Source organism: Orbicella faveolata, unplaced genomic scaffold (assembly GCF_042242905.1).
Source record: "Orbicella faveolata isolate gen_17 unplaced genomic scaffold, um_ofav_v1 contig_2, whole genome shotgun sequence".
Taxonomy (NCBI): Eukaryota; Metazoa; Cnidaria; class Anthozoa; order Scleractinia; family Merulinidae; genus Orbicella; species Orbicella faveolata.
The window spans coordinates 7,517,501-7,536,054 of NW_028301547.1; the positions used below are offsets into that span (position 1 = coordinate 7,517,501).

At 39.3% G+C, this 18,554-nt stretch overlaps 1 protein-coding gene and 1 long non-coding RNA gene across 2 annotated transcripts in view; one reads left to right on the forward strand and one right to left on the reverse strand.

Annotated features, from left to right (window-relative positions):
* The window catches only part of LOC149111771 (uncharacterized), a 1,247-nt gene extending 591 nt beyond the window's left edge, over nucleotides 1-656 (reverse strand). The window contains exons 1-2 of the long non-coding RNA XR_016207127.1: nucleotides 570-656; nucleotides 279-382 (exon numbers count right to left, since the gene is read on the reverse strand). This is a non-coding gene — a long non-coding RNA (uncharacterized LOC149111771). The remainder of the gene's footprint in view (nucleotides 1-278; nucleotides 383-569) is intronic.
* A 10,036-nt stretch (nucleotides 657-10,692) lies between these two features.
* LOC110042859 (histone-lysine N-methyltransferase KMT5B-like) lies at nucleotides 10,693-18,151 on the forward strand. The gene is made up of 7 exons (XM_020748241.2): nucleotides 10,693-11,181; nucleotides 13,634-13,743; nucleotides 14,635-14,801; nucleotides 15,165-15,184; nucleotides 15,268-15,404; nucleotides 16,353-16,462; nucleotides 16,683-18,151. The coding sequence occupies exons 1-7, from the start codon at nucleotides 10,876-10,878 to the stop codon at nucleotides 17,291-17,293; spliced, it is 1,461 nt and encodes a 486-aa protein (XP_020603900.1). The 5' UTR covers nucleotides 10,693-10,875; the 3' UTR covers nucleotides 17,294-18,151.
* The last annotated feature ends 403 nt before the right edge of the window (nucleotides 18,152-18,554 follow it).

The following is an 18,554-nucleotide window of genomic DNA, read 5'->3' on the forward strand; positions in this document are numbered from 1 at the left end:
AGTTATTGCTCCTGAAAAGCCCCAATGGGAATGCTCAATAAAGTAAGCTTACATATGTATGTATTTCAACTGGGCTTATCTTGATTAAAATAGTCCTTTGGAGAATGACAATGAAAGCCATTTCGTATCATTTTCATTGTGAAAATTTAGAGTAAAAAACGACGATCTTGTCAAGAGAAGAAATTAGATATTTAAGCTTATAATTCTTGATGCTTTGATGAAGAAACACCAAAACAACACGAGTCTCCAACTTCAACTATTTCATTTTACAAGCTCACCTTATGGTATTTCCAGTCCTTAGCCTTACCCACTGTGGGATGGGCCTGTTCTGCTTCATTTTCTTCCCCAAAATTCTCTTGATCTTAAAACTTTTGTGGGACGGCTAGTGAAAGGAATACACAATTCAACGTTCGTATATTGTCACAAACATTCACTGGAATTACAACTGTCGTAGGCCATCCTGTGGCAATCGTCAGTGAATCTTACTAAGTACATTGTCTCTGATCAATATTTCATAAGAAAAATTATTTAATAGCTTCAATCTTGGAAAGAGATGTCTCAAAACGTACCATGTCGAAAAGTGTGACGCTCACTCTTCAAGATGGCGGCAAGAGAGCGAAAAGAGGGAGAGAGGACTGGTATCAACGTTCCGCTTTCCCATAAGTCTTTTCGGCCAATTACTTTTTGGCGGCCATTTTGAACAGAAGTGATTTGCGGAGGAGAGAGGTACTTATTTAACATGTAGCGATGACCACAGTGGCTGTGGAGAATGCAAAGAGAGAGAATGAAGAAGTTGATAGGGAAGAACATTCTTCGAGTGGAAAACGAAACAAGTCAGAGCCGCTTAATCCTCTGTGGAAGTTTTCGTAGGCAGCGCGGTGCGTGTAACTTGATCCGATATTAATTCTAAGCCGGGGCCATGGTCTCGGATACTCGAGACAGCCCTCCCAATTGGGGTAACCCGAAAACACTGACCCCCGGTCCGCGGACTACCTATGGACCAATCCACGGACTCCCTCTACGGACCCCCTCTACGGACCACCCCACAAAATATAAAAAAATAATAAATAAATATTTCAGTTACGGGTTGTCTAGTAGATTACCCGTGACGGCGAAATTTCGAACGTTACATTATACAAATGTAACAGACCTGGATTCAGGCTCGGGTGTAATTTAAATCATTACACATTGCCATTTCCTTTGCTGTGGCCATAGAGTGTACGAAAGACGCGTACTGGGAAGCCTCCGGGAAGCCTCGGAATTTGTGTTCTTTCCCCTCTGCCATTTTGTTCAGCCCATTCTCCCGTGGGTTCGTGAACTCGTTCCAGGCTTCACAATTTGCTCAGCGGAATAACAGATACAACAACAATTAACTGCCTAAAAATATATCTTCCATAGCCAGATTGAGCTACGAATGGAAGGTAAGAACTTTCCTTCTTACCATCGGCATCTCCTTACGCTGAAAACAGCTTTTGAGCATTTTTTGTGGGGGAGTGGGAGGGGGGTGGGGTGTTAAAAAACCAAGTCTGTTACATTTACACAGTGTAACACTCGAAAAATCACCGACACGAGTCTGAATCTATCACACAACCCATAAGTGAAATCTTTATTTATTATTTTTACACTATTTTAGGGTGGTCCGTAGAGGGTGTCCGTAGGGGTAGTCCATGGACCGGTCCGTAGGTTAGTCCGCGGACCCGGTCCGTTGTGGGGGTCCGCGGACCGGGGGTCAGTGTTTTCGGGTTACCCCTCCCAATGAGGCAACTTTATCGAGCGTTTACATTTGAAAACGTTGTCCCTGCAGGCCGAACTAAAGTTGACCCTGCATGATTTTTCATGACCCTTATTGATTAATCAAATGTGCAAATATCCCTCTTTCTGGGTCATTTGATCATAGTGGGTTTTGCCGAGTTAATTTTCACTTCTTTGATACAAATTTCTGCGTAAATCCTAAATCTAGGCATTATGCGACACTCGCCACGCCCAGAGTTATCCCGGTCAGGCGAGCTAGCATATTTATATAAAGAAGAGTTGTCCCGCTTACCAGGGTAAACCTACCTGCCAAGGCGAGACAACTTGCCCACTCCAGTTATCTCGCACCCTAAAATGGGTTCGCGATCCCCATGTAAACGGTCGGTTTAATTTTGCGAAAAAATAAGTGAAAAGTTAGCTTGACTAGGTTATCTCAGTGGGAGGATTGTCTTGGGCCCATATAAATGGGCCCCCAACCTGCTCAAGTTTCGCGTCAGGCATTTTTGTTTTGTATTTTGTTTGTTTCTTTGTTTGTTTGTTTGTTTGTTTTGTTTTTTTTTTGAAGAAAATGCTGCAAACTGCAAGCTTTGGCAAGAGTAAATACCATAGGCGGCAGAGCAAGGGGGGCAGGGGGGCTGTAGTCCCTCCCCCCAAAAAAGAAAATTTTAGAGGGCTCAGCCCCTCCACATTTTGAAGCAAAGCTGATATAGACTGTGGCAAGCTTGGCCAGCAGCTTAGCCTGCAGAACAGGCGGATTAACGAGGCAGAGAGCGAAACGCGATACACGAGCGCGGAGCGCGACCACGAGCGCGAAGCACGGACGAAAAAAATCCGCCTGTAGTCACACCATTGTTTACACTCTTCCAACCGCTCGCCTGGCGAACGGTTTTTGCTGATTGGTTGCTTTAAGCCACGTGACATCAGACGCGAGAAAAAACAACGTGTTAAATTGGGTGACAGTCCTACACAGACTCCTACAACTTGTGACATTTCTTTACTTGCCATTCTCTTGTAAATTCCAGCCTCTCGACCTTTTATTTTGCTCCTCACTTGTTTCTAAAGGGCACTTAATGTTGTTGTGTTGTTCAGATCAGGGTGTCTTTTCTAAAAGTACAGTAGAACTGTTGGAATTGGACTATTAAAGGTCAGAGCTCTGCATGGTTTCAGCTGTTATCTATCGCTTTGTAGTGTTTGACACCTCTGTAATTTGCCATGTGCCGAGTGTGGTTTGGCTTGCCTCATTTCTATCGCAGAAATGTATGTTGTATCTCTTTTAAATTATTCGCTCTAGAGGGAGAAAGTCGGTTATCATGTTGATTACTTGCATTCTGGGCCCGGTTCTTAGATTGAACTGTGTTATTAAGTTATGTGGCTTGTTTATTTAATACCACGGATCATATTTAGTCGTCCGGCGTTGCCAGAGACTGCTGTGGTGTTACGTCGAAAATCTTAGAGATCCATTCTATGTCGTCAAAGTTATGTTTCTTTCATCCTGAATTTGTTTGAGCTTTTCATCTCCCAAGGTTGATGTTTAGGTTTATACATGATTGAAATTTAGCTAAATTTAGATGTTCAGTCTGTTGACTGTTTTGCGTCATGTATACATTTGTAAATTGGTTACTTGAGACTTTTTCACGCCAATAAATTGGATTGTTATGGTTCTCTCTCATTCTTTCATGCCAATAATTTCAAGGGGGCGGTAGAGCATAAACGGCAAAAACGAAACTTTGCCGTCTCTCTTCAGCTGTGAGTACAGTAGAGTGAAGTTATATGTATTTGCAATGAATAGTAAGAGACGTTATTCCATTTTTGTGTGCTTTATTTATGGATTAGAAGAAAAGAACTCAAAATCAGAAGTTGTCTTTGCCGTTTGCCGTCTGCCGTTAACGTCATGCTTAACCTCTCTAATGGTGTGACTACAGGCGGATGTTTTTCGTCTCGCGCTCCGCGCTCGTGCATCGCGTTTCGCTCTCTGCCCTGCTAATCCGCCTGTTCTGCAGGCTACCACCAGCTTCACCTCGTACATGGTGCAGTAACAACTGCACTGCCCAAAGTACGTCGGGTTACAAATATAAGAACTATTTGCGAAGCTCTCAACAAACCTCCTGTCACCAAAACGCTACTAGGAGAGGTCAACAAACTGTTAAGATTGTATTGCACATTACCCATGGCATCTGCGACTTCTGAATGCATATTTCAGTTCTGCAGCCCTATAAAGACTAAAACCTACCTTACAAGCATCATGAAGAAGAATCGTCTAAACAACTGCCTCCTCCTGCATTGTTATAAGTCTATTAAAGACACATTGAACACCGCAGATATCGCAAGGAAGTTTGTTTGTGCAAACGAACAACGCAAGAGACACTTTGGAAAATACAAGTAGAGGTATACCCTTGGCTTAACGATGAGCCCCTCATGTTTGAAAGCGCTCCACCGCCTATAAATACCCTGGGAAAAGGTCAATAAAGCTTGTCATGGTTTCCTAGAGTGGTTGGCAGTAAAACTCTTGAGAAATTACAGTGTTTGCATGGAAAATGAAAATAAAAATTTGAACAATTCGTGAATAGCAATGTCAAAATACTGTACTAGACAAAGGATTACATTGACCAAATTTGAAGGATGTAGCTGTGCTACAAAGCATCCAGTAGCGTTTTTAAGGTGGTACAGGAGGCTAGATGGACTGTTTTGGACTAACAGACATTTGTCTATAAAATTTTTATCTGGCCGTATGACTTCAGTGTGACCACTGGAAATTTTTGAGCATAACTATGTCCCTCAAACTTGGTCAGTGCAATATTTTGCCTAGTACGGCTTCAAGGTTACACTATCCAGCACATGCTGTAGATAGACACTGTTTAATGTTTTGGAATATTTCAAAACTTCAACTTAATTAATAGCCCTCTTGCTAACACTCTAGATTGAATAGCTTATAAAAGTGAATTAATCTACTTTAAGACTAACTGGTACTGTCCAGACTCAGTGCAAGAAATCAAAGATTGGAGGCTATGCATTGAAGCGAAGCACCATAGAAAGTGCTTATTTAACACTCTAATCGAATTTAACACTCTCTATTTAACATTCTAACTGCAGCCTAGGGCATGCAAATTGGAATCTTGCCTTGTAAAGCTGTCAAGGCTGACAAGAAAGCATCTGCTAAATAAGGAATCAAGTTCTAAATTTTTGTACATGTTGGGTGGAGGCCGAGTACAGTTTCGCTAAATTTGAAACTTCAAGCTTTTCTGAAACCTTGAATGCTAAAAGCGAGGACTGAAAAAAGTTCTGTCCAGTCATCTGGGCCAAGCAGATTTTCCTGCTGGGCAAGTAACTTTTCACTTTCACTTGCATGCCCAATGGGAAAGGTCCCAGGCAAATTGACTGCCAACTAAATAAAAGAAAGACTAAACTGAAACTTAGTCAGGGCAAGTAAAATTTCAGAGCTGCTTGTCTGAAGGACAAGATGGAATTTAAGTTTTTTTCAAGCCCTGTAAAAGTAAGGTACATTAGTTTAGAACCTTTTAGTAATGAATAATATTTGTTTATTTACTTTTTTTCTAGGCTTGTGAAGAATTATACCATTTCAGAAGGTAGTGTGGTTGCTATTAAAGATGTTGTAGAACACTCTGAAAAGGAGAGAGAGGGAGCTTAGAAATAGCAGTGCCTTTGACGTCACATTCCTTGGCTTTGGTTGTTGGAGACACCTGGGGTGAAAAAGTCAAGAAAGCCAAGAGAGGTCTAAGGAACAATGTGAAGCGCTGTTTCTTGAATGTTGCTCATAAACAAAATCAAGCACGGGCTTCGCATCCTGATTTTAACCAAGAATTTCAAGAGTTAGTTCAAGATGATTCACTCATCCTGCCAAGGGGCTGGTTCAAGATAGTGGACAGACGAAACAGGATAAGCTTTGTATGCCCTGAGACGTGGAATTTGACAACCAACGGATTTATACAGAGATATATAGTGATAGAATTATCCATGGAACAAAATGTGACTTATTTGATTAAGTCCCATGGATCCGAGCTTAACTTAAGACACCTGAATATTGAGAAAGTGATGCAAGATTTACCAATTAAATCAAAAGCAGAGACTATAATTAGGTTTGCTAAAAACTTACAACTGTGTTCAGGCTACCGTTTATCTGGAGATGGTGTAATTATAGCTATGACTCCTCACAGGGCTGGAATCTTCAGATCGTTAAGCAATGATGAAATTCTGCCAGAAAATGTAGCATTTTCTTCAAAATGTCAGTTATTTCATTATGCTGGTGGACAGTGCTCCAAATGCCGCGAGCTTGGGAAAGCTGACAAGCAAAGAAAGAAAAGAAAAAAAATATGCCAATTAATCCATTAACAGGCGTTGTAACAAAAGATATCTCACAAAAGAAGAGATCCAGCTACAATTGAAAGAGGAGAAAAAATTGAAGAAGAAGTACCTTGAAGAAAAGGGAAAAGGGGAATCTTCAGAGAGTGAAGACGATGATAGTGTTTCACAGAATGAGTCTGACGCAGATGGAGAAGAAGACTGACACTGAAGGCTAATGAAAATTTACCATCTTGGACTTTATGATGGATATGTAGAAAATGGTGCTTGTAAGAGCTAACATAAGTAGTTTTGGATTTTCTCAAAGTTTATTTCATCTGGCTTTTTACAGGAAGAGTCAAAATTAAACCAAATGAAACGACAAAGTCATAACCTACCGGTAGTTGACATGACTGCATGTGAACAACTACAAAACAAAAGTGTAGATCGTATAATCAAACTTTTTTGAGTTAATAGGATTCCATAAATTTAGTACATGTAGTTTTTAGGTCGCTTTTACTGTATGCTCCGAGAACCAGAAATTCTTGATCTGGGTTTGATTGTGCACCTACGTTAAGGTTAAAGATCGGTTTCTGAACGTGAGTAGAGAGTAACAGCTTTGACTAATGTTGGCTTACTTTCCAATTTCTCCCAGACATATTTCTTTATTGGTTATAACCAAATATTCACAGGCTGTGGGAACGAGATTGTCTTGCTCTTTCTCACCCTTCATGCTTGAAGGACTAAGAAAAAAGAAGGGCTTCTTGCAGTTTATCCCCCTGCAACTAACTACCTGGAACAGTTTAGTCAGGGGGAGGTATAAACAGTAATGAATAGCATGCCGCGGGGCACTGGATTGAATTTTATCTGTAATTTGAAAAGAGCACTTGAATTTCTCAAAGGGAGAACACACAATACAAGGGTGCCAGATCCTGGTAGATTTAGGATTATCTGGATCTAGTCAACAACCTTCACAAGCCCTCAGAGAATTCTAAATGGGGTTCATATGATAGCTGAGATTTGGCCAAACGTTTAACAGTCAGGTGGGAAATGAGGCATTTTTAACTGATTGTTATGATCTGAGGTGTCCAAGGCTTACTGACAGCCCGGGAGGTAGGGGGAGGTGGAGGGAGTACTCTACAAGGTTTTGTATGGGTAGGCTCCACCCTGAAGCCCAATTCCTTACCCTTTTGTACACCATTTTGACAGAAATATATACCTGTTATTGAAAAAAGGTATCCCTTTTACTTACCTACTTCATCCCATTTCTAAACTCTGGGAACGAAATTAATGTTACTACTGCAGGATGGCATCAAACATTGACAGAAGAGATGTTTACATTTAATCAATTCCGTTCACGTTACACCTAGATGACAGATTTCCCTACCCTTTCACATACCTCAGCTTGTGATACCCCATTCCTTTTATCTACAAGAAGCCTGAAAAAGGTACCCTTTTGGGCGGAGCCTCTCCTTGTAGGCCGTTATAGGATGTACCCCCGGGACTGACAACTGAGGAATGAGTCGAAGCATTAACTGACAGCTGAGAAATCGCCGGAAATTTGACTGATAACCCACATTCCTTCAACCCCATCCAGACCCTCTAACGAGGTACTGAAAAACTGGGCGGAGATGTAGTACGCTTGAACCGAGGCCACAGACCAGCGCCAGCCGGCCAGGGAATAAACTATCAGGACATTCGAAGTAAAATAAAGTTGTTGATAGATCGATCGATCGATCGATCAATTGATTGATTGATTGATTGATGCATAGCATTTCTCCTCTAATTTGCCATGCACCATGAAGGGCACTCTTAGTTAGAAGTTGTTTTAGTTACAAACTCGACCATTCTAGCTCATACTGTGATTTTGTGGGTAAGGTCTGGGTAAAGCTGGTAGTCCGGCGGCGTAACTCGAAATTTCAGGCAAATTGTGCTCTTGATTTTGATACAAGCACGAAATTTGGCAAATTGAAAGCAGTCACCAATACAAACATTTTCAGGTATAGTGCCAAGTTGGACGCCACTGGTTTATATGGAAACCACGATTTATTAAAATTCATGAAATTTCTCTGCTTACCCTAGTTTATCAGCAAATATTTTCATTTCAATGGTTCCAACTTGTTTACCAAGTTCGTTCCGTTTTAGCATATGGCACGTCGCCCTTAACAACGCGTTGCCATGGAAACGAAAGATAAAATCCCACGTTTGTTATGGTAGCTCGTAGCCTGCGAACGCAGACGTATTTCCAGCTGTCGCTTGTCTCCGCCGAAAAAAACGTCTGCGAACCTGAGCCAGGAAACGATTTCTGTGACGTAATGACTTTTGTTTCTCCTTGACCAATCAGATTCAATGATAGAATGAAACTCGAGTGCTCCTCGCAGCGAATACCTCGCGCAGTAGTTCTGGGGCTACTTGAGTGTGATTGGCTTAAAATTCCTACGTCACAGAAATCGTTTCCTGGCTCGGGTTTGCAGACGTTATTTTCCGCGGAGACAAGCGACTGTCGAAAATGCGTCTGCGTTCACAGGCTAGGTAGCTCGATCGCACGCGCGCTTAGGACGAAAGCTCAAGTAATTTGCGCATGCTCGAAGGAAGACGTCAGTGATTTTGGATATGTTATGACGCGTCAACATGAGCAAAAAAAGCGAAACTGAGGGTAAATTTTCTTACATTTCCTTCCGTGAAAATCCTTAAAATTTGGCTGATTGATATAGACCAGGCTTTTTGCAGCGGTAAAAGACATAAATTTTGAAAAAAATCGAAAAAAAAACTGCCTTTACAAACCCTACGTTTTTCTTGTTTAAAATTCGTATCCCGCTGGAAGCGGCTGTAAAGATTTTGGAAGGAAATTCAAGAAAAACACGCGCTTCTTTGAGCTATCAGATCAGTGCGACGGGGATGCCGTGAAAGCATTTAGTGGTTGTCCACGACGTCGACGTGATGTGGTCGATTTTATCGACTGCCTCTGCGTAAAATCGCCCGTTTTAAGGTTGGCATACCGTGCCCAGTATTTTAAGCGTTCACTACTGAATCTTCCACTCCTGCAAGCTCTGATATATGGCAAGCATAGCACTGTTGCTCTTGCCTATCAACATGCCAAGAGCTTGCAGTCGGTCAACAATTTCTTTCTTAAGTATATTTGCGTGCAGCATGCAGCTTATACATAATGGTAAAGGGGTCTCTTGACTTTTGAGTGCATTCTTTGGCTTTACTGGAATATAGCGTTGGTCCTGCAAGGGTCATGGTGGCCGATGCTAACAAATTCTGGGGTATTGATTCCTTTTGGCATTATAGTACTGAGATCTATCGAGCATTTCTTTACGTATTATATGCTAGCTGTGCGTTCTAAACTCATCACATTGCCATCGTTTTGCGCAAAGGAAACGTAAAAACACTAGTCATCCTATGTCTTCGTCAAATACTAGTAATACTTCTTTAACGTAGGTGTCAGCAGTCAATAACACGTGTGGAGTGTTATCGCTTGCTTTTCTACCGCCACACCTTTTGCAAAACTCCTTTCTCGAGTCTGAGAGCTTGAAAACGGTAGTGCGCGGCTGTCGTGTTCTATAATTTCGTTTTTGAAAAATCAACTCAGCTATACTAATATGTCTGTTATGTAGATTGGCAGTTATTATAGATTGGCATGACAATTCCATTGTGATCCATGTTGTCGCGCGCGGTAGACTTTCGCTGCTAGACACAATCCAGGTGATGTTTGGCTCGAAGGGCAGTCACATCAATTATACTTAGCTTAGATGTTATTTAGATTCAAATGGTACAACTCGTGAGCAACAGATGATGATCGGGAACAGGATCGATGTCGACAACCATTGTACACGCCTCTCTTAAATCAACGTCGGTGGAAGGTTCCTTCCAAAAGGAACATAATGGAACATTTTTGCTGTCTGGAAAATACTTACTGAACGTTTGCAGCTTCTTTGGCCGAGACAGTTTCCTTTTAAGTATGTGATCCAGTTTGGCTCTGTTTGGTTCTTGCAAATTCGACAAGGTTTATGCCAACTGGAACAATGATTTTCAAATGTCCAAGCAATTCCATTCTCTCGTCTAAATTTTCCCAAATCAACCCATTTCTTCCTTTATATGCTAAAGCTCGCCATTTTATCTTTCTAACAACGGTGTACGCTGTACGTGCTTGCATCCAATTGCATAGAAACAAATTAGAATGTGATGCCGCTCCTACCATTCGAACCAAGAGAAAGTGTTGCAGATGATGATGTAGAGAAAGAGAAGCAAGAGAAAATGCAGATTTGTGCAAATTAAGGGCTTCATTCATTTAATACTTTTTAGCAGGAAAATTACCTCCACTTGAATTAAAAAAAATAACAATTTTTATCTTACGTGCATTAATAACGTAAAAACGCAAGGCAAAAACGTGAATTAATTCTCGAAAAAGAACATGAACAACAACTCCGCGGGGTGTGTAATGAGTGAAAACTCTGATTATCGCTAACACTGGAATTAGAAAATTGAGCTTGGCACTATATCAGGGATTGATCAGCATGGAAATGCACATTATCCCACAAAATTTGGTGCTTGTATCAAAAATCGGCCTAGACTAGGGTAACCGCCATTCTCAAATGTCAAACTGCCCGTGCCCATCCCCCTCCATGCTGTGTATGTCACGTGACTAGTAAATTAATAACGGTAAGATGTCGATACGCGTAAGTTTGGAAATATGAAAATTGTGGTCGTTTTGTAGCCAACTAAAACGGACTGAACAAATTGAAGACTTCGTATTTCCCACTTGTGATAAAAAGGATAGACGAGAAAGATCTATCGTAGCTTGAAAGTTGAAAGGAAAAAGCAATGGTTATGAACAACGAGTCGCAAAAACCGGGAACGCCGACGCAGGCAAGACAACTCGCCGAAAGCGACGACATTGCTAGCAGTTTGGTTTTGGATACGATGCTGGGCTTTACGACTCATAAAATGGCAGCGAGATTCCGTCCTCTGAAAGTTGATCAAGAAATTGTGAGGAAAGCGCTGGAAAGATACCGCAAGGACGGGGATATTGAGCAAGCTTACAACGAAATCGTGTTCAACGCTGGAGATTGGGAGCGATGCTATTTCATCACCAAATCCAAACCTCAAATTGCGGCTTTCAAGGAGCACGTAAGTTTGACAAACTCACAAGCTTGGAAGCAGTTTAAAACGATAAATTTGCTTTATTTTCTGAACTTTTTAGAAGGTAGTAGCATCGAATTGAAGTGTCATGCTCGCAATTCGCTTTCGTATTGAATCTAGCTTTGCTAGCTTGTGTTCAATTCATGTGCCTGAACGCGTGTTCCTCATTGTGAATCGATCTTTGCACCAACTATTAATTTATGCGTGATCGATTACACTACTTGTTTTTTATACAAAATGCTTGGCCAGTCTTCAAGGAATGAACAGTTCTAGATGTGGCTTTTCCCTCTCCATCGGGGAGTTTCGAGAGAATTTCAGTTTCTACATCCCTCCCACTTCCGTTTTATCATTGGGGAAGTTGAAAATGACGTAATACTGTAGGTGCTGGGTAATTCGTTTAGCGCTTCCAGTCAGGTTTGCTCGTGATCAATTTTCTAATCGTTTGGCTCTGCCTGCTGTAATCTCATTTGCGCCATAACAGCGTCAGATAAGTCATATAGATGGAGTGAAATGTGGTTCTTTCCTTAAAATGTTGACTTTTCGATAATATTGAAGGCCCATTTACAATCATTCTTCATTGTGTATTTTAAGAAACTGATATCAATTTTATGCCTCTGTTGGAATTGAATTGATGAATTAGCTAATGAACCTCATGGGAGCTGATCTGAAAGATAAATGGCGAAAATGCTATTAATATGACCAACCTGTGAGTTTGTTTAATTTGAAGTTTTTAAATTGGTATGAAAAGTTGTCTACATTCTACATACATACATACATAAACTTTATTTGAGTGTCGGAGTATTTAGCTAAAGATAACTAATTGGGGACACTAACATAAATACAAATATAAAATATAAAGATTTTAAGGAAAACGACCACTTTTTTAAGTTTATAAGACATGTTTTGACAGAACTTCTGTCATCTTCAGTTGAATGAATGATTACAAAGCAAGTTGAATAATAAGTAGGCAAAAATGCTAATTAAGACAAATAGTAACAACAGAACGTGAAAAGGTGTAAATTAAAAGGATAATTGTAGATTTACATGGTGTAATTGCTGATTGAGGCAAGGTAGTTCTTTTTGAATATGGATAGCCTCCTTTATCTTGAGTTGAAAGCTGGTAGTGGCATGATCTAAAATATGAAAGCAGTCTATTGATCACAATGAGCGACAACGTTCAGAATTCTGAAGATGTTTGAAGATGTGAGAGGCCCTATCAACAGCTAAGTGTCTGCTGCTATCTAGACCTTTTGGAAATAAAATATAAAATACTAATATTATGTAAAATATATAGGTAGTTAATAATTAAAACCATGTTTTATAGGTCTAATTAGTTAAAAAATAAGTTCAAGATTACTTAAATTGGTTGTATTATTATTATGTTGAGCAAGCATAGCAGCTGCATCTTCCATCCAACACATCTGTTAGGTTAATGGCCCGAACTGCTTTTTTAAATTCACGAAGGCTTGTTTTGTTGTGAAGGTCTTTGTCTACTTTTCCGCTTATTATTCTATATGGGGCAATTTCGATTTTGTTTTTATTTTTGATTGTTACACAATAACGTTTTGATAACATGACATAAAACTATTGAAAATTATTATATTAGACTTTGCTTTTGATTTCTCTGAAATCATAAAGCACAAAAATTTGTAGTATATAGGTACAAATTAAATCATAATTTAGAGTGCTTATTCAGTATTTTTGTTAATTATTTATATATCGACCTCCAGTGCTAATGATCAAAACTGATTAAAGTTTCTAAATTTATTGTACACAACTGTATGAAAAATAGTTTTTTTGGCAGAAATATAGTTTAAGTAAAGTTGCTTTTATTTCACAGATATCACTCTAACTTTATATTTTTGATTTTATTCTGTATTGAAACTTATTGTATAAGTGAGTACTGAATGTTATGGATTCTTTGCAACACTCTTGATACCTTCATGGCAATGATACTAGTAACTGGAATATGTGAATACAAATTCTCCTTGCTTTTCAACCTTAAACTGTTTGTCATCCAGGCAAATCATCATCAGGTGTCTCAAATGAGCTCTTTACAACTATGAAATCTGATATAAATTCTTAATAGATCTACAAAGTATATCATAAAGCTCCAAATTAATAAAGGAAAACAATCATTTAGGCAGGGCTGTCATTAAGGCTTGATTCGCCTGTAGCCTCAATCTTCACACCTCTAATGAACTATTCTCTTTAAGTGTGGACTGCATCTATTCAACAACTGACAAGGTCACCTTATGACATCAAGGGCCCATTAAACATAATCAGTGGTAACAGGTGTTACAGGTTACAGCCCATATTGATAACCCTGTTTAGGCGAACAAGATTATTGTTATTTTTACAACAGCTATTGGCCAATCTTATATTCGGGATCTAATTTTTCCTTTTTGTATTTTTAATACTGACATTTCTTTTGGTTTAGGTTTTCAGATATATTGGTATATTTCATCCAAACTCTGGTTACAAAGTAGTACCTTGTAATCGGTACTCTGGAGAGGAGCATGGAGCTAAAGTTGTGGCTACTTGTGAATGGTGAGTACATTTCTTCAATGTTCAAAAGCTACTGTTTATGTTGGTCAATGTGCTAAAGTTACACCTACAACCATGGACAAATTGTGTTGGAAAATGCCAAAAACGTAAACTCATAACCATAATACCTAGAGAATATGTGCCAGCACCCCCATTCCCCCTTTCATTGTTGGAAAATGGTAAAATGAAAACTTGTGTTAGATGAAAGTGTTTTGTCAATGTTGCACAGGGGTGGTGAGGGGCAAAATGCATATAAAATGAATTTTTACAACCCTTGTGACCAAGGTTGTAGTTAGTTCACAGGCATGCTACTTAAACTGAAAGAAAAAAGAACATCAACTAAACATAACAGGCTTAAAAATCCCAACTGGAGGGAGGCAGACCAGTTGGCTATTTACAAGCGTGACCAAGGAGTTGAACAAGGGCGTACCAGGAAACAACTCCAGCTAAGTGGTCAGAACAGTACTTGAACCTGCGACCTCCAGATTTCAAGAACTTTTGGTGCCTTAACCACTCTGCCACGCTTCCTCCCTTGTAAAACGGGTCAAGGGGATACTTATTTTTTAGTGTGTCAATGTGATTTAGGCTATTAGACTCAAGCCAATACTGGTCAGTGACATTTTGAGGCTGCCATGTGCTGTTGTATCATATAGTGGGCTTTGTATTCCCCAGTGAGTGGATGTGCAGTTGTATGCTTTTTGTTACCTTGCTTTCTACTGTTGGTTGTGATATGTTTGTGGGTTGGTGAGTTTTCAGTGTGACATAACATGGTGGTTACTGCTCCGAAGGTTGTCACAGATACCTTCATGCTTCACTGAATGTCTTTATCTCACCTGGTACCGCTATTTCTTACTAGACATCTGTCTGCAAATTCTTTCTGTATTTTATTTTTAGGAGCAAGGGTGACAAGCTACCATTTCTATGTGGGTGTATAGCAGAGATGAATGAAGAAGAAGAGAAAAAGCTTCTCCGTCCTGGAGAAAATGACTTCAGTATCATGTTTTCTTGTCGGAAGAATCTATCACAACTTTGGCTTGGTCCTGCAGCTTACATCAACCATGGTAAAAAAAAAAAAAAGCTCTTATAGTACTTGGCATATACTTCAAGAACTGTTCAGATTTGTATAGTGTACATGTTTTGTTATTGCTACAATGCAAGGCAGAAAACAAGGACATGTTCCACGATCTGTTCTACCTCCAAAGGTTTATTACACCCTTGTATGTATCTGAGGTTCTCCTTATGTGTAACTGAATTGTGCACAATTAACATTGCCCAATATGCTGATAACTTTCTTTTGTTGACAGCCATGAAGTGAAGATCTCTCCTAGTCCTATTACTCCAGGTCCTACATTTGCTTGAATCTTGAGCATTTTATTATTATTTTATACTGTAATTATTTATGTTGTTTCTTGTTTCCTTTACAGACTGTCGTCCCAATTGCAAGGTGAGCAAGTTTGTGCTTCTGGGTTCACTCCTCTTATAATGAGTATATGTTCTTCTAACATGTTTGTTTTCCTTTGGTTTCAGTTTGTGTCCATAGGTCGGGACACAGCTTGTGTCAAGGTATTACGAGACCTAGAACCAGGAGAGGAAATCACATGTTACTATGGCGAAGACTTCTTTGGCGATGATAACTGCAATTGTGAATGCGTGACATGTGAGAGGTATTTGACACTATGTAACTATAACAGCAAGTTCTGTATTATTTTAAGGGGCTATGTGAAGCGATTTAAGATAATTTTAGCACCAGTTGGCTAACTTATTGTAGAATTATTAAGTAAACTGAACCAGAGCTGTCATTAAGTTTTGATTCAGCTCTAGCATTGATCTGCACACCCATAACAAACTGTAGCAACTACAGGCAAGTTCACCCATAACAACAAGAGCCTATCAAGCATGCTCAGCCGTAACAGATGCTGCAGGTTACGGCCCTTGGTGACAGCCCTGAACTGAATTATCGCAATAACAGCTTAAAACATTATTAATAGGAATTCAAAAGAAACACAAGGAAGCCAAATGGAGCATTGAGCAAACCGAGAAACATTACAAAAATGGAATTACATTTGGTTACACTTGAAAAACTTTGACAAATTTTTTTTCAGATTTAGCTTAATTTGTTTAATCAAGTGTCCATAATACATGCTTCAAGTCATCCTTCTTTGTATTGGGGGTGATTTTGCTAATGGCAGACTGTTGCTCAATCAATTTGAAGTTTAGGGTTCTTAATTAACAAACATAAAATTTTCTTAATCATCACCTGTGATACCATTACCTAGCCCTGTTAACGGGTTGCATATTTCCAAGTTATACAATCAGGTGTTTTTCCACTTGAGACACATCCATGATAACAGACACATTGCAAAGCACATCATCAGTGTGGAATTTCAGAGCAGAGTTACATTACGAGCCCACATGTTGGTAGAATTTTGGCTTTCTCTTGCGCATTGAAGAGTCGAGAACTTGTGTACCAAGCGATATGTCTTGAATCAAATTTATGTCTAGTTTTCATTGTGAGCAAGTCAGGGAGATTTAATATGATTATTGTGGGCAAATATTCTGTAAACTTAAGTAATTAACTTGTAGTCTGACATTCTATGTCATTTGCATCTCAGGCGAGGAGTCGGGGCATTCAAGTCTAAAGCAAAGACTGTTGACAAGAAACAGAAGTACAGCTTAAGAGAAACGGACAAGAGGTTAAAAAGGCTGGCTCGTAGAATGACAGGTAAGTACAATATTATTATTGAAAATACTGTGTGCACAGTCATACTACATTTAGGTCTGGTAGCAGTGTTTCCAGTGATAATTGAAGTTGCTGTCTGCCCTGATGCAGCACCTGCTAGAGAGCAATAAGAGAGGTCCATAACAAGCTCCTGCAGAGGAACGAGTAAATGATGCTAAGCTCTTCTAACTTGTCTCAACTTCATCCCTTGTTTCTCCTGCAGATTCCTTCATTGATGTCGATAACATCCCCTTACCAAAGGTTGTAGTGGAGTCTGAGGATGTTGATACAACAAACACGTTCGACGAAGAAATAGATTGCTTGATCTCAGTTGACCTCAAAACTGTTGAAGATGATGCAGTTGATGCCTCGCCCACAATTCCCACACACAGGTTCTACTCAAAAACAAATCGACCCAAGCCTCGATCAAATGTAACAATCGGCCTGGAAGAACTGAATGCAGTGAAGAGAAAGCGCAGGAAAAAAGGCCCAAAACTATGCATGCCGACAAAGCGCAAGAGACGAAGACATACTGTTACAAGGGAGTATGATGACAGTCCACCTGACAACATCTGCGAGTTTATTCCCCCAGCAAGGCATACCTCTGTAGACAGTGGCGTAGATGTGACAGACAATGTTGACAATGACTTATTCACATATGGTCATAGATATAAGGGTGTCATGAAACAAGTGGAGTATCTTCCTTCAAGAACATTGGGAAAAGCCAGTGATACCTACATGCTGTCCGGGCGACATATGTCAATTAATACAACCATAAACTCTCTTCCGTTCTATAAAAATTCTGCTAGTTATAGATGTCCTTGCTGCCCCTGAGCACACTACTGTAACTGTACTTTTCTTAATTTATGAATCATCTTTAGCTACAAGACTTAGTTTAGTAGGAGGCAGTAGTCTTTCTTGGTACATGATGTTGCTAGGTAATGTAATAGCATGACACCCTTTCAGATAACTTAACACTGTTAAGGCAATTCAATAGCCGTAGCTGATACTGTTGTCATGATAGTTCTAAATGACACTGATTGTAATATTTTCTCACATCTTGTTACAGCCAAAACTGGTCACAAATTTCTGCCAAGAAATTAATCAGTCCTTGTTTCCACAAATTTACACGTAATTATTAGCCTGCATAACAACTGTTCTCGCATTTTGCTTTGGGGGTGATGGGAAAATGCGGGAATTCATGCTTGCTATGTAGGCTACGTAATAAATATTCAGATACTTGTATTTATAATTCTAATCAGTGGTGCTTCATCACTGGACTGTCCTGAACTTCTCAATATTACATTTTTCAATTAAATACTGCTTCTTAATAACTTAATAATATTATCAGTATGTTTACTTGTCAGTCTGTTGTGTAACCTGTAGTTCTTTCTTGTGTAATATTAATGGGAGAGTATAGTGCCCAAAGTAACCAAAAATTATTGGATGCTGATCTTTGTGTATAATGGGATAATCTCATTTTAATTATTTCCTTTGTAGAAACAGAGTTTACTCAGTGAAAAAAAGTAAAAAAAATTGTACTTACTGGGTGAAGCTTCAGTGAGGTGTGACAGCATTATTTTGTAGATATCTTCCCTCTGAATGGCAGATGGGTTATAAAGTATGACTTTACCTTGTTATTGTGTACTTTTACTGAAAAAAAAAAAAATGTCACCAGGGACGTTAAACTAACAGCTGTCTGTCATTATTTTCCTGTTCTGTTTTTATTTCAATTTATATAAGTATAGGTAATCATACGGTTTCGAGTTCAATTTGGAATTAATTTGCACGAGTGAGTTTTTCAAAAAGCTGAAATTGCACGAGCCGCTTCGGCGAGTGTAATTTCAGCTTTTTGAAAAACTCACAAGTGCAAATTAACTCCAAATTGAACGAGAAAAACCGTAGAATTACTTATTAATAATATAAACATGAAAAAATTCGTGCGGAGGAAGTGCCGGAAGATCTTTCTTGGAGCCATTTTTTCTTATTTGAGAAAACTTTTTTCAAAGTTTCAACACAAAATTTTTGTCATCATTTTACCTGATATCATTTTCTTAGAAAAATTCCTATTATCTTTCAGTCAATCATAATCCAG

Excerpts from the sequence above, each read along its gene's own strand:
- LOC110042859 (XM_020748241.2), top strand. The coding sequence starts at position 10,876 with ATGGTTATGAACAACGAGTCGCAAAAACCGGGAACGCCGACGCAGGCA. Across the intron at positions 13,744-14,634 it reads GTTGTGGCTACTTGTGAATG|GAGCAAGGGTGACAAGCTAC; the intron begins GTGAGTACATTT and ends TTTTATTTTTAG. Across the intron at positions 15,405-16,352 it reads GAATGCGTGACATGTGAGAG|GCGAGGAGTCGGGGCATTCA; the intron begins GTATTTGACACT and ends TTTGCATCTCAG.